The sequence below is a fragment of the Megalobrama amblycephala genome, linkage group LG4, assembly GCF_018812025.1.
Source record: "Megalobrama amblycephala isolate DHTTF-2021 linkage group LG4, ASM1881202v1, whole genome shotgun sequence".
Lineage (NCBI taxonomy): Eukaryota > Metazoa > Chordata > Actinopteri > Cypriniformes > Xenocyprididae > Megalobrama > Megalobrama amblycephala.
In genome coordinates this window covers 39,208,418-39,231,514 of record NC_063047.1, presented here as the reverse complement: position 1 = coordinate 39,231,514, position 23,097 = coordinate 39,208,418, and the positions used below count along the sequence as shown (strand labels likewise).

General features: G+C 36.1%; 1 protein-coding gene across 2 annotated transcripts in view; it reads right to left on the bottom strand.

Annotated features, from left to right (window-relative positions):
• Nucleotides 1-284: 284 nt before the first annotated feature.
• Nucleotides 285-23,097, bottom strand: part of cert1a (ceramide transporter 1a) — a 34,873-nt gene continuing 12,060 nt past the window's right edge. Inside the window, exons 4-18 of one of the 2 annotated variants that reach the window (XM_048189199.1) lie at nucleotides 16,665-16,772; nucleotides 16,430-16,568; nucleotides 15,719-15,799; nucleotides 15,102-15,259; nucleotides 10,772-10,864; nucleotides 10,579-10,665; nucleotides 7,838-7,927; nucleotides 7,446-7,526; nucleotides 7,214-7,309; nucleotides 6,250-6,382; nucleotides 5,203-5,273; nucleotides 4,966-5,094; nucleotides 4,651-4,780; nucleotides 2,698-2,835; nucleotides 285-2,606 (exon numbers count right to left, since the gene is read on the bottom strand). In XM_048189199.1, coding sequence (XP_048045156.1) covers nucleotides 2,708-2,835; nucleotides 4,651-4,780; nucleotides 4,966-5,094; nucleotides 5,203-5,273; nucleotides 6,250-6,382; nucleotides 7,214-7,309; nucleotides 7,446-7,526; nucleotides 7,838-7,927; nucleotides 10,579-10,665; nucleotides 10,772-10,864; nucleotides 15,102-15,259; nucleotides 15,719-15,799; nucleotides 16,430-16,568; nucleotides 16,665-16,772 — 1,524 coding nt within the window. In that variant the 3' untranslated portion in view covers nucleotides 285-2,606; nucleotides 2,698-2,707. The remainder of the gene's footprint in view (nucleotides 2,607-2,697; nucleotides 2,836-4,650; nucleotides 4,781-4,965; nucleotides 5,095-5,202; nucleotides 5,274-6,249; nucleotides 6,383-7,213; nucleotides 7,310-7,445; nucleotides 7,527-7,837; nucleotides 7,928-10,578; nucleotides 10,666-10,771; nucleotides 10,865-15,101; nucleotides 15,260-15,718; nucleotides 15,800-16,429; nucleotides 16,569-16,664; nucleotides 16,773-23,097) is intronic. The other variant, XM_048189200.1, reaches the window with a different exon arrangement.

Here is a 23,097-nt window from a genome sequence, read left to right as displayed (position 1 = left end):
GGGCTTTACGCACACACACACACAAGTTAATCTCAGAGCGCTAACCGTGTTACTCCTCCCCTAATGCTTATCTTGAATAGTAACCCTATCTCATGCTCATGATGCCATATCAGCCCATGGGTTTGTCAGTCATCAGCGCTCGGTGTGATTGGAAACGCTCCAACACTGCTGTACACAGTGCAGTTCACAGGTTGAGTAGGTTTATTGCACCGTACTGTGAGATATTCCTCCTTTTTGGACCTCAACAACACATAAAATCATCCTTAAGTGAGATTAAAAAAAACTATCGGCAGCAACACTTTAATTTACAGTGCCCTTGTTAAATGTAGTTACTGTAGTAGCTATATTATGCATATTTACGTGCAACTAACTCTAAACCGAACCCTAATACCCTATAGCAAGTACATGTAGTTAATTGATATTACTTAAATCATACGCTGTAACAAATACAACATGAAATAAAAAATGTAAAATAAAAACAAAACAAAAGTTTTGCTTTTGTTACATAAAATTTGTCTTCATTAATAAGTTGGTGATATAACATATACAGTATATAGAAAGAAGTCATTTACAAAACCTTTTTCAAAAAGCAATCAACATTTGTATTCAATGTCAAAATGAAATCAGAAGGATTTTTTCTTAGTTTCTTGTTCTTGCTGTCATGAACAATGTGTTTCACACCATCCAACTAAATAAAAATGATTTAAGCAGCACTGCAGCAGCAAATCTGTGTCGGCAGGAGGGTGATGATTCAACGATTTGATCATTTGCATGCATTAAAGTATTAGTATGGAAAAATAATAAGATTTTAAAACAAAAACAAATATATTGTTTAGTAGAAACAATGTTACTGACAAACTTCAGCAAAACTTTGAAAAAACAGTGAGATGCATAAATGAATAAACGGATTTGCCTTATGTATGTATGCATTTCATTTCTCATCCAAGAAATTATGACTTTGAAGCCATTATTAAAGCAACAGCTCACCCAAAAATTTTAATTCTGTCATCGTTTATTTACTCGCTTGTTCTTCCCAACTTTCTTTGTACTGTTGAACACAAAAGAAGATATTTTGAATAATGTTGGTAACCAAACTGATTTGGTTACCATTTCTCAAAATACCTTCTTTTGTGTTCTACAGAATAATAATAATAATAATAAAAGTCATTCAGATTTGGAATGACATGACAATGAGTAAATGATATAAATTTTTGGGTAAACTACTCCTTTAAGTCTAGTGACAGCTGAAAATGTGCCTGGTTCATTAAAGGGATAGTTCACCCAAAAATGAAAATTCTGTCATCATTTACTCATCCTCAAGTTGTTCCAAACCTGTAAAAATGTCTTTTTTCTGTTGAACACAAAGAAAAATATTCTGAAGAAAGTTTGCAAGAAGGCCGCCATTGACTTCCATAGTAGGAAAAAAAATATTATGGAAGTCAATGGTGCCCCAAAACTGTTCAGTTTCCCACATTCTTTAAAATATTTTCATTTGTGTTCAACAAAAAAAAAAAAATGTATACAGGTTTGGAACAACCTGAAGGTGAGTAAATGATTACAGAATTTTCATTTTTGGGTGAACCATCCCTTTAATTCTTCCATACAATGAATTAGACCAATAAGTGACATAAAACTGTGAATTACGATTGCAGTTCCCACTTTTTCCACAAGAATAGTTGGCACAGCTGAAGTAATTCCACATAAATTGAATAGATGGAAGACCGACATGTAATAATGAACCAACTGATTAAAGAAAAACTGGAATGACATTGATGAAACTGCCGTTATAGGGTCCAAACACAGGCATTTGTAAAACAAAGTGCCACCTACCTGCAGAAATTATTATTGAAACTTCTAGAAATTAAAAAACAAAACAAAACTAAACTTAAAAAAAAAAAAGACAAAAAGAAAAGGGAAAAGCGATCATATACAAAATCACAACCAACTTTTTACAGACCTACCAAAATACCCTCTACTTTTCAAGATTACTGTTTTATACAAGTAGTTCCCATTAAACGTACAATTTGCCAACAGACACATTTATGAATTACAATAATCAAAATGTGTAATGCCTTCACGTGTAAATAATGTTAAACATTCAGACACTAACTGTACAATAGATCTTAAGACTGAAGTCTGACATCCTCTTGATCATGAGGATAGAAAGGGTCTTCCTAAGACAAATGGCAATTGGACAAGGCCAGTGAGAATCATATAAATCAAGGCATCAAGCTTACAGTATATATATATATTTAATCAATACCATAGTCAGACCTCAAACTATGATTAAATATTTACAAAAATGTAAAACACTTTAACAACCTGAACTGCAGCTCATTTACGAAAAAAAGAAGGCCTTTTGAGGATGACCAGACTGTGTTGGTTATTCTAGTGTGTTTGACTTTTCAAAGGTGCTTTTTTTTTTTTTTTTTTTTTTACAGACATTGAACAATTTTTGGTGTTGGTGTACCACTGTTGTTCAGTCTGTATGGATACGGTTTGAAAAAGGTCTCTGAAGAGTGTCAAGAGCACTTGGGCAGAGCAGCGCTTTATCGTGAGTGATTCTGGTGAGTCAGAAAGCAATCTGGGAATGTATATTAAACGACCTGTAGAAAAAGAAACAAGATTTTAAATAAATGTACAACGTGTTGTGATTTTTCACGTGGAAAACCGACATGTTTTTAAGGTGCGAGTTACCTGGTGTTGTTCAATAGAGGATATCTTCACCGCTGGTCTTCTCTTGAACATACGAGGTGAAGCGTTTGAGAAATTTGGGGTATTCTCTCTTGGCTACGGCTCGCAAGACTGATGCAGGGGCCCAACCACCAGGATTTACTTTAGGATTACATGAACACAGCATTAATGTGACATATATTATATCATGTATATAATAAAAGAAATATTGCAATCCAAACTCTGATGTACTCAGTGTGCAAATTATATATTTATGATATTTAGGGGTGGTTGACATTTTTAGTATCTAATAAATTTTGTGGTCACTGAAAGTTGAAATATTGTGAAATACTATTAAAGGTGCCCTAGACCCAAAAATTGAATTTACCTTGGCATAGTTAAATACCAAGAGCTCAGTACATGGAAATGACATACAGTGAGTCTCCATTGTTTCCTCCTTCTTATGTAAATCTCATTTGTTTAAAAGACCTCCGAAGAACAGGCGAATCTCAACATAACACCGACTGTTACGTAACAGTCGGGGTGTACGCCCCAGTATTTGCATAATGCCAGCCCATGTTCCCAACATTATGAAAGGCATTACACAAGGGCAGCCAGTTAACGTCTGGAGCTGCACACAGCCGAATCATCAGACTAGGTAAGCAAGAACAACAGCAAAAAATGGCAGATGGAGCAATAATAACTGACATAATCCATGATAGCATGATATTTTTACTGATATTTGTAAATTGTCTTTCTAAATGTTTCGTTAGCATGTTGCTAATGTACTGTTAAATGTGGTTAAAGTTACCATCGTTTCTTACTGTATTCACGGAGACAAGAGCCGTCGCTATTTTCATTTTTTAAACACTTGCAGTCTGTATAACTCATAAACACAACTTCATTCTTTATAAATCTCTCCAACAGTGTAGCATTAGCCGTTAGCCACGGAGGACAGCCTCAAATTCACTCAGAATAAAACTTTAACATCCAAATAAATACTTTACTCACATAATTCGAAGCATGCATGACGAACATGTTGTAAAGATCCATTTGAGGGTTATATTAGCTGTGTGAACTTTGTAAATGCGCTGTAATATAGTCGACAGCTCATGTGGCAGGGAGCACGCGATTTAAGGGGGCGGCGCCGAGTGTAAATCAGTGCATAGTTAATGATGCCCCAAAATAGGCAGTTAAAAAAATTAATAAAAAAAAATCTATGGGGTATTTTGAGCTGAAACTTTACAGACACATTCAGGGGACACCTTAGACTTATATTACATCTTGTGAAAAAGCATTCTTGGGCACCTTTAAAATTTAAAATAACAATTTTCTATTTTAATATATTTTAAAATATAATTTATTCCTGTGACGCAAAGGCAGTTAAAAAAATTAATAAAAAAAAATCTATGGGGTATTTTGAGCTGAAACTTTACAGACACATTCAGGGGACACCTTAGACTTATATTACATCTTGTGAAAAAGCATTCTTGGGCACCTTTAAAATTTAAAATAACAATTTTCTATTTTAATATATTTTAAAATATAATTTATTCCTGTGACGCAAAGCTGAATTTTCAGCATCATTACTCCATTCTTCAGTGTCACATGATCCTTCAGAAATCATTCTAATCTGATTTGCTGCTTAAGAAACATTTGTTACCATCAAAGTTAAGAAAAGAAAAGTTGAGCTGCTTAATTTTGTGGAAACCGTGAAATATATATATATATTTTTTAGGATTCTTTGATAAATAGAAGGTACAAATGAACAGCATTTGTTTTAAATAGAAATCTTTTGTAACATTAAACATTTTGAAATCTTTACTGTCACTTTTGAACAATTTAATGCGTACTTACTAACATATCTTACTGAGCACAAACCTTTAGCTTTATTTTGTGGGGTTCAAAACTTAATTAGGAGGGTCAGACACCCTGACCTGTAAAAAACTGGCACCATGGTTGTAGTGCTAGGCTTACCATTAGCTACATATGTGATTTTACAGAGGATGTTGTCCCTGGTGATCCCTTTGTCTCCCTCTGGTGGGCTGATTATGGTTTGACAGATCATGGCTACATTGATTTTGGCACGAATGCATCTAGCAGAGGGCTGGAGAAAACATGAGGGAAAAAAAAAAAAACCTCTTTTAATATTCTGGTGCACAGCTTACTGTATACCTCAAATGTTGAATAATATGAGTTTATGTTTCTGGGATTCTAGTAATAATGTCTGTGATACCAAATTGTAAAAGGAGGAAATGATTTAAAAGATACTTCTGCACTCCAGGTACTTACTGGATAGCCGTCATGATCCACTGAGAAGTTGCACACCAGACAGGTTTCTGTATCATTGTCATTGGTGGAGTGAATTTTACGAATAGCCGATACATAAAGCACATCCCGCTGGGAGGCAGGCCACACTCTCTACAAAAGAGTAGTGAGGAAAATGTATCCAAAGATGTCAACACAACTGCAACAACCACAGGATTTCAGAAACAACCACCCATAATACAATATTGAATGGTGCTATACCTTATGTGTCTGATGAATGATGACCGCTTTGTCCGAAAGTGTCTCAACCACTTGAAAGTTTTCAACGGTTGCTGTAAAAAATAAGGTAAATGTGTTTGCATGTTTAACCAAAACATATTTTCCATCAGTTATTATCGTTAACTAAAACTAAAAGTATTAAAAACAAACTACATTGAACTAAACTAATAAAATGACAAAAGCACATAATGAAATGACTAAAAATGAAAATAAAAAATAAAAAACTATAATAAAACTAACATAAAAACAAGTCCCTATTTACACCAGATGTGTTTTGATCATTCAGTTCACTAGTGGACTTTGTGGGATCCAAAACATTTTGATCTTGGGATCTAAAACATTTTGATCTTGTCCACTTGCAACGAGAGCTCGGCGAAAACGCATTCGGCCGGATTACTTTGGTAGTGTAGAGGCTCATGTGGTTGAATGCGACCGCCTACTCTCTGCCTGCTGACCTAATGCGTAAGCATTATGGAAAGAGTGCTAGCCGGATTTTAACTTTGTCGGCTGAAGACCCAAGTTTGGTTTAAGAAGAAAAAAAAATGTACCAAGCACAATGTTCTCTCACCATTCCTGATTTTTAATACGTGCTCACTGAGTTCGGCGTGGTCTTGTGGCTATCAGAGCAGAAACGAAAGCTGATGCTCTGTTTTTTTTTTTGTCTCCGGTCGTGTTCGCATGTAAATTGCATGAACTTATTTCATCCATTGGATCGAAAGATCTTAAAAAGCCCATACATTTATCCGCCGATAAACCCTACCCTCAAAGAAATCGGGACAGAAGTGGCAGAAAGTGGACAAAAGAGGCAGATTAAAACACCAGGTGTAAACGGGAATGTGATCTGATTGGCCAAATCTTAATACCAGGTGTAAACGGGGCCTAAAATAACACTGATGTCCTCCACGTATAGACATGTATATTTTAATACATACAGGGTCTTATAACCAGATGTAGAAAAACAGTGGCACATTCTCACAACATTAGATTAGAAGATCAAAAAGTCAAAATGATGAGCTGAGGTGAACATACTCTCCCAATCGTTCCGATATGCAGTGTCCCAAAAGTAGTGACAGACCTCGTGACCTGTGACCCCTCTGACAGAATGAGTAGCTTTGAGAGGATCTAGAACAATGCCATTCTCCTCCACCTCTCTCCTGTACACCTGCAAAAACAAATGTTGTAACGGGTTTGTTTCTTGTATTAATAATGACAGCACAGCAAAAAGCCAAACCATTGCTTGAATGGCAGCAAAAAATTTCACCTGGAAAGAGTTCAAATGGATAGTTCACAGAAAAATGCAAATATCCCAAACTGTAACCTGAGGAAGATTTAGACTGATGTCAAGGTTCTTTTGCATTTTTCTTCTGCTTTGTGACTAAACCAGAAAATGCCCAGAATGAAGAAATGAGCCAAGTCAAATTAGGAAGGTTAAACCTGTGGAAGTCCATTTCAGCCTCAGGTTACAAAAGTAAAAAAAATTAAAATAAGAGATAAAGTCGCACTGTGAAATTTGTGAGATCTCAAGAATACAATTCAATACACAACCGTTCAAAAGTTCAAGGTCAGTAAGAGAGAAAAAAAAAATAAAAAATCAGTATGGGTACATTAAATTGATCAACAGTGACAGTAAAAACATTTATAATGTTACAAAAATTTCTATTTCAAATGCATACTGTTCTTTCATATCACAGTTTCACAAATATATTAAGCATATTTTGATAAATAAATAAATTTATATATATATATATATATATATATATATATATATATATATATATATATATATATATATATATATATATATATATATATATATATATATAGAATTATAAGAAAAAACATTATTAATTTTCACAAATTATAATAAGCTATAAAGCTTAAAAGACATTAACATTTTTTACTCTGATAAGGAAACAGGCTTCCATAGAAACCAGCTCAGTGTTGAATAAAAAAGAAAAAAAAAAAAACCCTGTTGACTCTATCTATATCTCACCTTCATATCCCCTTCTTCAATGACCAGCTGCCAGTTGGCATCTCCACCCACATCCTGTAAAGAATATGTCATGTGACTGTGCACCATCTCCTCAACCTGTGAACAAAACAAGAGGTATGAGGCATTGCTGAAAGTATAAAAGCAAAAATATCTTAGTTACAAGCATTTCTTCAAGTTAAGAACAATCATACGCCTGCAGTTCATCCACACTAGTGTAGTGTCATATCTCTACCTGGGCACTGAACCTGTGCACGTCATCTGAGGCACTTATGAGGTCGACAGAGGAGGACAAGGAGGAAGTTTGACTGCGAGGCTGAACCCAAGAGACAGAAAGGGAAACAGGTCAAGGGAAAGAGAGAGAAACAAATCTCATCATCACCCAGAGAATACAAAGCAGACTTCCACTGTAAATCACACTTCAGCAGGAGGAACTGGAAGAACAAAGGCAATATCACAAATGTAAAAGCTCCAAGAATTTCACAAAGCAGATCCACCATCAGCAATGACAGAATTGCATAATCAGTCACAAAGCAGCAAATGTGCTTTGATAGAGTGAATACTTAATAGAGTTTTTGTGTGTAGGAGTGTGTGCTTGTGTGGGTGAGTCAGAGTGGTCTGACTTACCTTAGTCAAGTATTTCTGAGTGCTGATGGAGGAATAGGTGTCTGGAGTGAGGGAGATCTGTCGAGATGCCCTGCTCCTTTCTGCCTGGGACTGCAAAACATATCAGCAACATTTATATAAAAACATTGGCTGTAAATGCAATTAAAGCAGCTGTAAATATGCTTTGTAGGGTTGGGAATCGAATCCAAAAAGAATAGATTCCTCGATTCCAAGGCACTGGGAATCGAGAATCAATTCCAAAAGCTGGAGAATCAACTCCTCTTTAAGAGACTTTTTGGTTACACTTTATTCTAAGGTGCCCTTGTTACAGTGTAACTATACATTTTAGTAATTGAGTAATTTTAATTACTGTATATTTATGGCTAGGTTTAGGGTTAGTTGCATGTAATTATGCAAAATTTACTGTAATTACATAAGTACATGTAACTCCATGCAGTACATCCATCTCCATGCAGCACATATTCTCTGGCTCTGTAGGCATCATTGTCTGACTCCGGTTCAAACTGAACACCATTACTGACAGTTTCTAACATTTTTTGGAGTGAATGAGATTGTCCTGTTTGTTTGTTGCATGAGCTCTTGTAGCTCTGCCCTCTTCTTGAAATTGGGCAGGGAGCAGCAGTTCATTTGCAATTAAAGGGACACACAAAAAATGTCTTGTTTTTGCTCACCTGTTATTATGTGAGGTATTTTGAGCTAAACCTTTACATACACACTCTGAAGACATCAGAAACTTATTTTACATCTTGTAAAAAAGGGAATAATAGGTGCCCTTTAAATAATGTGTTACCAACTTTTTCTTAACGTTAATCCGTTACTCCACAAAATAGGGTCTATATTCATTTTCAGCCTCCAACTAGCAGTAGACTGATACATCAACAAGGACGATATCTGCCATTTTTCTACTTTTTTGTTCTGATTTTAACATCAAACCAGACTTTCAATGGTGTGTTAACACCCTTTGCAGCTATAACAGCTTCAACTCTTCTGGGAAGGCTTTCCACAAGGTTTAGGAGTGTGTTTATGGGAATTTTTGACCATTCTTCTAGAAGCGCATTTATGAGGTCAGGCAGTGATGTTGGCGAGAAGGTCTGGCTCGCAGTCTCCGCTCTAATTCATCCCAAAGGTGTTCTATCGGGTTGAGGTCAGGACTCTGTGCAGGCCAGTCAAGTTCCTCCACACCAAACTCGCTCATCCATGTCTTTATGGACCTTGCTTTGTGCACTGGTGTTCAGTCATGTTGGAACAGGAAGGGGCCATCCCCAAACTGTTCCCACAAAGTTGGGATCATAACACTCTGTTTATTATAAGCACACGCTGAAGTTATACTGTCTACCATTTTAAATGGTTAAAGGGTTAGTTCACCCAAAAAATGAAAATTATGTCATTAATGACTCAACCCCATGTCGTTCCACACCCGTAAGACTTCCGTTCATCTTCAGAACACAGTTTAAGATATTTTAGATTTAGTCTGAGAGCTTTCTGTCCCTCCATTGAAAATGTATGTACGGTATACTGTCCATGTCCAGAAAGGTAATAAAAACATCATCAAAGTAGTCCATGTGACATCAGTGGGTTAGTTAGAAGTTTTTGAAGCATCAAAAATACATTTTGGTCCAAAAATAACAAAAAATACGACTTTATTCAGCATTGTCTTCTCTTCCGGGTCTGTGTATATCTACAGTGATGCTGCTTCTTCTTCTACGGCGGTTGGCATCCAGCTTATTGGTGCATTACCGCCCCCTTCTGCTCCGGACTGTGACGCGATTAGGACATCCGCGACATGCACACCTACACACCATTTTAAAAAATATAGCAATACCAAAATACAAACAATGTAGAATAGCTTGAATACAGCGTGCGTCTCCCTCAGACTGTAAACGAAGCTCGGGCGCACTACATAACACGTCATCAGCGTCACTGTCTGGAGCAGAAGGGGGCGGTAATGCACCAATAAGCTGGATGCCAACCGCCGTAGAAGAAGCAGCAGCATCACTGTAGATATACACAGACCCGGAAGAGAAGACAATGCTGAATAAAGTCGTATTTTTTGTTATTTTTGGACCAAAATGTATTTTCGATGCTTCAAAAACTTCTAACTAACCCACTGATGTCACATGGACTACTTTGATGAAGTTTTTATTACCTTTCTGGACATGGACAGTATACCGTACATACACTTTCAATGGAGGGACAGAAAGCTCTCGGACTAAATCTAAAATATCTTAAACTGTGTTCCAAAGATGAACGGAAGTCTTACGGGTTTGGAACGACATGGGGTTGAGTCATTAATGACATAATTTTCATTTTTGGGTGAACTAACCCTTTAAGCTCTTTAAAGTCTGGCTGTCAAGCGTTTTAGAGTAGTGATTTCAATTATATCATTCCTCTGTGTCGTTGTGTGTGTGCTGTGGTGTGGACTTCCCTATTCTCAAAGAAACAGTAGTTATAGTTATTATTTTTGGTGGAAACGTCCCTTTACTGTCGTCAAGAAATGCACACTCTGACTGTATCTTGTAAGATAAAGGTTAGCAAAATGGCTAAAAATTTTTAGAGCACTTTTAAGGTGACAACAGCAACAGTGTCACAGCTCTATACGTGAGAACGTGTGCAAACTGCTAGGCCACTCTGACCATTTTTTTTCTGCAGAACTGAAAACACAAATAATTCACTGGTACATATTTACACTTCAACAGTCATGATAATGTGATCAAACAGTGACTGAATGACTGAATCATTACTTGCTCTTCGATCTGGTCATGTTTATCCAATGCAGCTTCCACAGCATCAAAGAACTCCTCTTCATTGATCAGACTGTTTGGTCCTTCCTGCACAGACACATTTAGCACAGAGAGAACATTTCAGTCTGAAATGTAGGTTGTGTGTTGGGCCACAGATGGACAGGACAGTGTGAATTAAAGATTGTGAGCTTACTTCATAGTCTGGTCCCCCATAATGAGGCTTCTTCTTCAGCTCTGTCAATGCAGCTTTGTAGGCGTCTTCAGCCCGTCTTCTCCTATCAATTTCCTTTTGAAGAAACAATGTTACTCATAGTTTTACTATATCCAATATAAATCAATGAATTCAAGATCTTAAAGGGGTCATAATATATAATTAATAAATAATATTTTTTTCCCCACACATCTAACTATATTTATTTTTTATAATTATATAGTTATTGTGTTTGGAAAAGAATAACAGCATCTGCTGCATCCTGATTTATCCTTACGACATCACGGTGACTGAGTGGACCAAGTTTCTCATCACCCAACAGGCATCACTGACATGTAAATGTACACTACTATTCAAAACTTTGGGGTTGGTAAGATTTTTTTTTTATGTTTCTGAAAAACATCTCTTATGCTCTGCAGGACTTCATTTATATGATCATAAATTAAAGTAAAAACACTAACATTATTAAAATTTAAAATTTAAAAAAGTATTTTCTATTTTTTTTGTAAATGTATTTTTTTCCTGAGATGGCAAAGTTGAATTTTCAGTATCATTCCTCAAGTCTTCAATGTCACATGATCCTTCAGAAATCATTCTAATATGCTGATTTACTGCTCAAGAAACATTTATTATCATTAGCATTATTAATGTTCAAAAACAGTTGTACTGATTAATATAGAACTAATAAAATAGTGATTAGTATCGTACTTTTCCCCCAAGATTATTTGATGAATAGAAAGTTCAAAAGAACAGCATTTATTTAAAATCACTGTCACTTTTGATCAATTTAATGCTTCCTTACTGAAAAACAAAATTTAATTAAAAGAATAAATAAATAATAATAATAAAAAAAAAAAATCTTACTGACCCCAAACTTTTGAACGGCATTGTAGATGGTCATGTATGATTGACTTTTAGGTTTCTGATGTCAGAAATTCAAGGCTTTGAAAATAACCATTTTTGCTGCCTAGTTTCAATAAACTTTTTGGACTAGGGAAGATGTTTTAAGTTCTACAATGTAAGTATGTTTGCATACCATTAAGAATTTGATTTGGTTCCTCATGAATCAACTCTCCTCATTTGATACGCACTCAGGACTCTTGCTGAACAAAACTTGCTTGCAAACAAATCCCAAAAATGACTGTTTAGAATCCAAATGGAGAATCCAGAACAGAACAAAGACATGAGACAGGCTTTCTGACAGTTCCACTTGCAGTTTCATGCTTCAACTGAAGCAAACACACCCATTTCAACTGTCTATCCCACAACAGATGCCATTGAAGACACCATTGTGTCTTGCCTCTTTGGAAGGTTGTTCATTTAACAAAGGGTGGAGCCCATACCATCCGCTCTCTAGACATGCTTGAAGCGCAGACAAGCATGAACAGCTTGCAGAAAGCCAACCTTTAAACCACTGAAATAACTCAAATGAAGCAGAATCAACAATGTCTTGCACACATTAAACCATCACTGAAAAACATTTGTTCAGTTGGCTAACTGAGACGCTTTGGGTGTTGTAGACAATTAATTGTTGCATAATTATGTTTAGTGAATAATAAATCAGATCTGTTCTGAAACTGACAGGTGTGGTATTGCTAAAAGCAATAAAACACCTCTACTGTTTGCAAGATGTCACATGAAACAATTACTGACAACACCCAGCTTATATGACCGGTGATAACAACTATCAAAAGGTGGTAACGTGACTCCACTAAACCAAAACAATTAAAAGCCAATGGCAGAGCTCAGGTGAAAATCCAAACGCATGCACTTACATAGCACAAATGCAAGACTAAAACACGTCAAGACTAAAAACACAATGTAAAGTGACTCTTTTAAGCACTTAAAACAGAAAGTCAAATATCCAGTGAACTGGATACAAGCATGTCAAACCTACAGCGCTGAAGCTGCTGTGCGCACACAGAGGAATCCAGTTTTCATTAGCGCTCTGAAGCACCACCCAGTTCTTCCACGGCTTCAACACTGAAGAACTGTATGCTGTAGTCATCCTCTACAATCCAGTCGCTAACATCACAACACACAATCTTCAGAAATGGGAAAGTCTGGTCATTTTGCAGAAAGCTTTATGTTAAGGTCCATCCAGTCCTGTTGATTGACTGTAAACAATGTAAAATTACACCAGTCTACTCTATCAGTCTATTCCATGCGCCTGGAATTCAAGAAGCCTCTTCCTGAGTGATAATATAGCGGGGGTTGGACTGTAGCTGGAAAAACTGGTCGGGCAGAAGCTTTACACTCAGATACTAATGACGTGTGGCTTTGAAGACATGCTTCCACATTAAGTGGACCATGTGAGGAATGCAACACTTCCGGAGACGAGATCATCCTTTTGTTTTAATGGATGTGTCTTTGTGACTCATCCAGTAATTAAAGTGTTATGTGGGAAGTGTATGGGAAGTAAATAAAGCCCATATTAAGCTTGTGACAAAACTGCAAAGCTGCTTGATGCTGAATGATTCATATGTAACAAAATGCACCTGGTGGTTTCAATATTGCAGAACAGCATATGGTAGTCCAAAAACTAACAATACTTCCTGTAAAACTGGAATTATCAAAAAAAAAAAAAAAAAAAAAAAAGAGAAGATAATTCTGCCATCATTAATTCACCCTCATGTTGTTCTAAACCCATATGACTTTTTCTTTAGTCAAATACTATAAAGAATATTTTGAAGAATGTTTACGTTACTCTTTTCCTTAATAGATTAAATTGAGGTCTGTCCCTTACGCAAAGCTTTCTTAAGGGTTCAGAGGACTTATAGAGGACTTCAGAGAAAATATAACACAGGAGTCGGGTGGATTTCTTTAATGATGCCTTTTTGGAGCTTGATGGGCTTTGGTCACTATGCTTTCATTAAATTGGAAAGAGCAATGTGAGCATACACTACCGTTCAAAGTTTTGTGTTTGGTAATTATTATTTTTTTTTTTTTGAGTCTTATGCTCATCAAGTCTGCATTTTTTGATGAAGAATACAATAATAATAAAAAAATAAATAAATAAAAAAAAAACAGTATTATTGTGGAATATTACAATTTTAAATAATTGCTTTATATACAGTACTGTGCAAAAGTGTTAGGCACGTCAGTATTTTCACCCCCCAAAAAGGTTTTAAGCCAGTTATTTATGTCTTTTGCTGTAGTGTGTCAATAGGAAATATCCGTTAACATTTCCAAACATTCATTTTGCCATTAAGTGTAATAATTGTAATAATATACAAGGAGTCTGACAACAGCCGGTGCTCCACACAGTGATCTGATCTCACCATCATCGAATCCGTCTGTGATTACATGAAGAAACAGATGAAACTGAGACCGTGTCTCTAAGATGCTTGAAGAAACCTGCCTGCAAAGATACAGTACTGTGAGGCGTTTTAGGCACTTGTGTAAAAATGCTGTAAAGTGAGGAAGTTTTTAAAAAATACTGTTATAAATAGATTTCATTTATCAATTAACTTATATTAACTAAATCAAAACAATATTTTGTGTGACCACCCTTTGCATTTAAAACAGCTCTTGTCCAGGTACACTTGGGCATCATTTTTCAGGTAGCTTTGGAGGCAGGTTTCTTAAAATCTCTTGGAGACACGGCCACAGTTCTTCTGGATTTGGTTTGTCTCAGTTTCATGTTTCTTCATGTAATCACAGACGGATTCGATGATGGTGAGCTCTGAATTAGGCCTTATTGTGTATTCAAAAATCTCACTGGATTATTACAATTAATGGCAAAATGAATGTTTGGAAATGTGAACGGATATTTCCTATTGACACACTACAGCAAAAGATATAAATAACTGGCTTGAAACCTTTTTTGGGGGGTGAAAATACTGACGTGCCTAACACTTTCGCACAGTACTGTATATGTATTACTTTGAAATCAAAGCTGAATTTGCAAAACAGCAACTGTTACTCCAGTGTTCAGTGTCACATGATCCTTCAGAAATCATTCTAATATGCTGGTTTGGTGCCTAAGAAACATTTCTTATGTTTATCAATGACAATAACAGTTGTGCCGTTTCATATTTTTGTGGAAATTTTGAAACATTTAGTTTTTCCAAAAAACAGCATTTTTTAAATAAAAATATTTTGTAACATTATAAAATGTGTTCTACTTTTGATCAAATTAATCCATTCTTGTTTAATAAAAGTAATGATTTATAAAAAAAAAAAAAAATCATATTAATTGCAAATTGTAGTGTACATCAAAATATTCTAATTCATACATGTTTGGTGAGTAAATTATGACAGAATGTTCATTTTTGGATGAAATACCCCTTTAATTTCTGTTGAACGCTACCTTATCGAGTCGTCTCTGCCAGCTCTCCTCTCCTTTGACCAAAATGTCGATGCAGTGGGACAGTGTGGACAGGATTCCTGCCGTAGTGGCTTTAAACGTGATGGCTTCACCCTTGAAATCGATGCCTGTGGAAGCTTTGAGGCTGTCCACAGGGAATACTGAGGGAAATTAGTAAAATGAATATTAAACAGCAGCAGTAGCCTACTTCTGAAGAAATATCAGTTGCTCAATTAAATCTGTATTAGTGACTTCTTATCAATTGTCTTCAGCTCCAGACAGAAATGACATTTAACAACAACCATCATGGATATAATGGAAGATTTCCACCATTATGGGAGTAAAAAGCACTTTACACACTCCAAATTGATGTTACCACTAACTGCATGACATGCAGTTTGCAGCTTATTGCACGGTGTATACAGTGTTTTTTTTTTTTTTTTTTGCTGCTACAAATTATTTATACTGTATTCAGTCAATATGAAAGAAAATCTTTGCTTGAGAATCAAACTGCATTCAGACAGGATTACGAGCCATTTGAAAATTTTCAGCAATAGATGTATTACGCACAAAGTGGATGTGCTTATAACGAAGATGTACAAAAAAAAAATAATTCTCACATTTCTCTTTACTGCTGTTGTTGTTAAGCAGATAATCTCCATCTGGACGTAAGGTTGGAAAATCTTCGTCATCATCGGATACTGCAAGAAAAATAACAGCCTTTTTTTTTTTTAGCAGTTACAACAAATAAACAATTAAAGCAATTTTAATGTTCACTCATCCATTTAAAGGGAACGATCACACCAAGATTGTGAATACCGCCAACATTTATTATAAGACCTTTGTTCATCTTTGAAACACAGACATTTTTAATATTCTCTCATCCTTTCTGTCCATGTAACCAAAACTTTCACACATTAATAAGTACAAAACTACATCGAAAAATAAATCTATATGAGTCGAATGGTTTAATCCAAGTCTCCTGAAGACACATGATTGCTTTATAGGATGAACAGATTTTATTTAGGCTTTTATTCTCATAGAAAACTTAACACCTTGCTTGCTTGACGCATGAGAAACAACTTCATTGGTTCAAATCAAACAGGCACTTTGAGCTTCCATTTACCATATTTGATGAAGGATGAAGCATTCAAGTTTTGGTTGCATGGACGTTCAATGGAGAGTTTCCATAAAAAAAATATCTTCATTTCTGTTGCAAAGAACGACATGAGCAAAACTAAAGGAGTTTGAATGGTAAGTTTTCTCCTGCCTGAAGCCAAGTTGGTCCCTCAGCAAGATAAAACTCCCTGTAACATAACCGTTTTCCTCACCTTTGTCCCTGTGAAGCTCATCTTTACTGTCAGTATCGGCGCAGTTGTCAAAGTACCTCTGCAGAGTGTCCACCTGTCTGCAGAGAATGTCCCGGAAGGTCTCCATCTCTGCTAGCTTTTCCCGCAGACTGTATCCCTTCTGTTCAACAGTTTGCAAATGAACATTCAATTGCGATCGAAATTAAGTGAAAAATGTTGCAATGTTCTGACTGCGGAGGCAGAGGCTGATTCTCACCTTGAAGGAGGAAGCGGAGGTGGTGGAGAGGCCACTGGCGGCAGAGGTGAGGGACAGTAGGGAGCCATGGCGGCGTAGACTGCTCTCAGACCCGTAGCCTGACTCAGCCTGCACACAAAACACATTTAGGTAACTTCGCACTTGTTTAAAAATAACATTGAATTCAACCAAGGGGCAGTGAGGTGTTGTGATTGAAGCTGTGCAGTGAAAATTGACAGAACTGAGCATTTCTGAGACTTGCAATGAATAAAGCAGCTGGTAGGTTAAATGCTTAAAATTGCCAGTTATCAAATGATGAATGATATGAATGATGGTTCTGTGGCAGAACTAATGGCAGCATTTTATTTTTAAGACAAAGTTGGATGAGAGTCACATCTGATATTTTATTTAATACTGAATTACAAGCTTGACACTTAAATATTAATTAGTTACCTAGTATTATCGACCTAATTATTATGAGATTAGCTTTACCATAGTAAGATTTGTATATTCACAATTAATTGAATGCGTGCAAAAAAATTCACAGGTGTTCCAAAACTGTTAAAGGAATCAGTTTGTGAATGGATAAATGTTTAGAATGGATAAAAGAAAAACCGGTTCTCAATTCTCAAGAATCTCAACCCTGCTTCCATAGTATGGAAAAAAACAAACAAAAAAAAATATTATGAAAGTCAATGGGGCTCATCATCTGTTTGGTTACTGACATTCTTGAAAATATCTTCTTTTGTGTTCAGCAGAACAAAGAAATTCATGCAGGTTTGGAACAATTTGAGGTTGAGTAAATGATAACAGAATGTTCATTTTTGGGTGAACTATCCCTTTCTATTCATCAAAAAAGATACTGTAAATTCAGTTCCCAGCAAAGCCTTGAAGGAATCCACACTCAAAAAAAATTAATTGTTGGATTTACTTAAAAAAGAAGTGTCAAGTGGTTCCACGCAAGTATATTGAGTAATTTGTACAAATAACAATTTAGTTGTATGAACAAAAGAAATCCAAGTAAAGCTGGCAAAATTTCTTTGAGTAAATTCAATATGAGGCTCACAGACTAAAAACAGGCAACACTCTTCTGCATAATGGTACCCATTCAAAAACATTACAGAAACTACTCTAAATGTCCAACATAAATGAACATTAAACACTAACATAAACTAACAACATCTTTCCCTTTACTGAAAAACACATAAAATAATACTTTAATCCCTAAATTTACTCTCCTAATGCAGTCCCTTGCAAAGCATGCTGGGAACTACGGATACACTGCCCAGTTAGTTATGTCAACAATAATTTGTGAGTTTCACTCAGCAATATTAAGTTGACTGAACAAACACTTACTAAGTAAAGCTGACAATACTCATTTTTAGTAGAAACAACGCAGTTAAATTACGTTTATCTAGTTACATGAGTTTTTTAAGTAATGTGAACAAGGGTGGTTTGAGTGAAACTAACAACAGTGAAAGTAAATTTTTTTTGAGTGCAGGTATAGACTGAAAATGTGCGTGACATACAGTTCTACATTGTTCTAAGAAAAAGAAAGTTCTAAATCTGATTTTCTGAAAATGTCCACTACCAGGGCTTGACATTCACACCTGCCAACCCTCCAGATGTGGGTGGATTTCAGCAGTGGCGTGTAATGCAGTCAACTTCTACTAGTCACTTTGGCGGGTTGAATTTTATATATAATCTACATTTTAGTGTTTATTAGAATTGTAATTAGAATTGTAATTCTAATTTAGAATTGTAGTCTTTTAAAATGGCATCTGGAACTAAGTGCAATGTAGTGTTGTCAAAAATAGATTTTTTCATTGCATAAAGTACTGTGCAAAATTCTTAGGCATGTTAGTATTTTCACCCCCAAAAATTGTTTTAAGCCAGTTATTTATATCTTTTGCTGTAGTGTGTCAGTAGTTCACATTTCTAAAAGTTCATTTTGCCATTAATTGTAATTAATCCAGTGAGATTTTTGTATGCACAAGCAATCTGACAACAGCTGGTATGCTCCACACAGAGATCTGTTCTCACCATCATCGAGTCCATCTGTGATTACATGAAGAATCAGAAAAAACAGAGACGGACTAAATCCAGAAGAACTGCAGCAACGTCTCCAATACGCTTGAAGGAACCACCCTCCAATGCTATAGTACTGTGAGAAGTTTTAGGCACTTGTGTAAAAATGCTGTAAAGTGAGAATGCTTTCAAAAATATATGTCATAAACAGATTTTATTTATCAATTAACATCTATTAACTAGCTATTAACAAGCTATTTTGTCCTTTTGTCCTTTAAACAGCTTTTGTCCAGGTACACTTGTGCATAGTTGGGCACTATTGCATAGTGCTGCATATTGATACTGAAATATCTGAAACTCTTCCAATAATCATTTTCCGCAGAATACTGTACAAGATACCAGCTATCCTTTCTCGCTCTCTCATCTCTCAGAGCGAGTCGACACACTCATTTTAACTGCCTCGGATGAATACTGTTAGCGTTACAGGGCTTGAATTTTGGCATGGGATTGTGTGTATTATTGTGCATAATTTTACTCACTCCCGCAGATTTTCTACACACACCCAAAGTACTAAATTGAGTTGCTTATTGCGCTTAAATAGTCAAATACACACAAAATGTCAAAATGCTGGTCTTGATGAGTATTCATGTAAACACAGTCAGTTATGTTTTAAGTGAATGTAAACAGTTGAGAAAGAAAACTGTGTGTGTAACAGTATGATGGATCCGTGCGTCAGTTCTTAAAGTGACAGCAGCCTAATATACCTGCTGCCAAATCATAATATTAAAAATATCTATATGGCAGTTCTTCCCCATGGTATAAATGTCATAATTGTGGCCAGTGAAAATACTTAGTGGCTAGTAACTTTGGGAAACCACTAACTACAGTGGCTGGTGAGCAAAAAAGTTAATGTCAAGCCTCATACACTACCATTCAAATGTTTGGGTTTAGTAAGATTTTTTTTACTATTTACATTTATATTTTTGAAATTAATAAATACTTCTATTAGGCAAGGAGGATGCATTAAAATGATCACAAGTGACAGTAAATACATTCATAATGTTAAAAAAAATTCTATTTCAAATAAATGTTATTTTTAACTTTCTATTCAAAGAATTCAGGGGGAAAAAAAGGTTAAAATATTAGACAGTATTTTATATTATATATAATATTAATATATATAAATATTAACTTTGCCATCACAGGAATAAATTACACTTTAAAATATATTAAAACAGAAAATAGCTATTGTATATTGTAATATCAAATAAATGCAGCATAACAGACCTCATTTCAAAAACCGACCCCTAACCTTTGATGATAGTGTAAAAAGTCACGATAAGTGCAATCGGTACTCACGTGCAACTCCTTTATTTGGTCAGAAGACACTGTACCTGACTGTAAAAGCCTTTGTTTCAGTCCTTCCATGAGTGCACTGTAAAACTGCTGACACTTGGCTTGTGGAAGATTTCATTTTATAAAGTGCTTTAACTAATAGCCAATGACAGAGTGGCAGGTTGTTAAATGAAAATACTACTATATGGATCATCCTTAAAAAAAAAAAAAAAAAAAAAAAAAACATATTTAAGAAAGAGATGGAATAACCTGCTTCAGTCCTGCTTCATCCCAATCAATGAATGATGGAAGTGATTACTGTAATTGAATTCCCCAGCAAAATTTTGTCACTGGTCATGAAAACATGATGAGCGGCTGAGTAAGAGTGCTGGATGGTGAAAAGTAAATGACAAGTTAAAATGCTAATGTGCTAAAGCCCACCATTTGCCCATTCCAGCAGCCAAAGCAGGACAAGGCACTGCTGCAGTTCTGAGTACTTGGCCCCAGCATGACCACTACTCTTTCCAGACACTCCCAAATGTGCTCCTTCTCGAGGCGGTCACAGACTTCCCAGTTCTTTCTCCAGACACTCCAAGAAATCCCAGTTCTCTATCTGGACACTCCAAGGATTCCAAGTTTTTTCTCTGTACACTCCAAGAATTTTCAGTTTCCTCTCTGACACTCCAAGAATTCCCAGTTCTCTTGCTGGACACTCCCAGAATTCCCAGTGCACTGACTGCAGACTATTCACCAGCACATGGTCAAGCAGCAACGAAGGAGACGACAAGTGTCTGTCTGTTTTCAGCTTTAAAGCAGCAGTAATGCCATTAGCATTCGCAATGATGTGAAGAAATTATGTGAGGTGGGTTTTTTGAGGCAGTATAAAATCAGAGAGATTGTGGGTGGGTCTGCAAAGCATGTGGAGGAGAGTGAGAGAAAAAGAGAGAGAGATAGATGGCAAACCATACGAACACTGAAACTCCCAGAGCTGCCGCACATGCAACACTCACCTAACTGCAATAAAATCAACATAAATCATCCAGAATTCCTGCCGGCATTTTGGCCGCATCTAATCCAGCAGCATGTAAGTGAATGCGTGAGCGTGCATGTTTAAGGAGGAGACCTCAGATCCTGCTGGGCGTGTGCTCTCGTCTCAGTCTCTTGTGCTGCACTCCTCATCTCAGCGCTCATCTTAAAGTGGACCAATGCATTTAAGAACTGCACCAACACCTAATACATCCAATCAAGCCCCTTTATTTTGGTTCAGAGGTCTTCTTGCTGTGGCTTTCATAGCAGCTGCTTAATGCGACTGAATATACTCATGAATTATACATGCAGCTGGACGACCGCGAGCGGAAAATGCCCATCCGCCCCAGCCTGCATCACCCACGCACACACAAGCTCACCTCGACGAACGGAGATTCGCGATAAACAACGCTGACCTAAGTGCCAACAGCCTCTCTACTGCACTCTTACGTTGGGGGATTGGTGATTCAAATAACATTTTTACATTTAAAGCCACACGGAGCAGAAATAAGAGGCAGGTTGATGAACAGGCTCATCAGGTCAGTTTGTCTTTAGATAAGAGATTTTGGGGAGATAGCTGTATATGAGTAAAGCTTTAAATATTTTATTTTATGTGGTACCCACTATAAGCATACCACATATACAATTATGGGACTGTATAACAGTCTGGCAGAAATGTAGAATTGAATAAACCTTTGCACTGCACTGAAAAAACCTTTGACACACTAATTTGCTGTAGTAAATCAATTGAAGAACTCTTATTAACCAATGGCGTAGTGGACAGGCACGCAGGGCACACACTGCAGGGGTGTCCTACAAAGCACCCTCAGTTGATAATGTAATAATATCATTTTGGCCAAACAGATTTGACAAATGCTCAGAGCAAGCTAAGCACTCTGGAGAACTTCAAACGTTTCCATTTACAACGTGTTTTTGCAGCAGTGAGCAATGTAGCCAATTACAGACATATCTGTTGATCTCTTGAACGTAATGGCCAATCAGAGGTATTTAAGTTAGAATCCACTCACCAGTTTTTGTTCAGTGCTGAGTTCTGGACTCTCACGAATCCTCTCATTAACAAACAAAGTATAGACATGCTGTAAATAAGAGATTCATTGTGCAGTGTAGACAGCTTCACTAATTATAATGGAACTTTGTGAGATTGCAATGAACTGAGATGAGTGACAGTTTTTCAGTGATTATAAAGAGCGCTGTTTGCATAATCCACTAAAAGTTTTGTTCTTCATGCTGCTATGAGGACCAACAGCCTCATCCACATATAAATGTGGGATTCACTCCCGAAATTGCAATAATTGACATATAATTGACATAATTACCCCCTCGACAGTCTTACAAAGATATCAATACCATGATTAGTTGTAAACATTGTATATCGACATGAAATATTAATTTAAAATCAACTACATGCACAATAGCTTCATATGTATACATGTGAAGGAGTTGACAAACTACCACGGTGCATGATAAAGGGAACGTCTGCCAATTCCACCAAGTAGTTAAAACGAATAATTTGTATTCATTACAATGAGTTTGTTTTAACATTTAAAAACAGACATGTTCAAATTCCAAAGCTTGTTAGTTCCTGTTGGTAAGACTGACTTACTACAGGTGACATTGTCAATACTTCCCTTCATGTACTTACAATAAATATTTTCAGGAAAAAAAAAAAAAAAAAAAAAAAAAAAAAAAAAATCACAAAGGTTGTAGTAGTGACCAGACTGACTTTCTACAGGTGAAATTGTGCCAATACCTTCTTTTAATGTACAGTACACAATGTGTTATATATATTTTAATGTAATTCACTTTTATGTTTTAACCACTTAGTGGAATTGGCAGATGTTCCCTTCATCATGCGCCGTGGTAGCTCGTCAAATCATTCACAGGTATAAATATGAAGCCATTGTGCACGTAGGTGATTTTGAATTAATATTTCATGATGTTATACAGTGGTTACAAACTCAGATGGTTGTCAGCTGTAAATAAAATGTCATATGCTTGGAATACGAATAAATTCATATGTAATAATAGGAAAATAATATCCCAG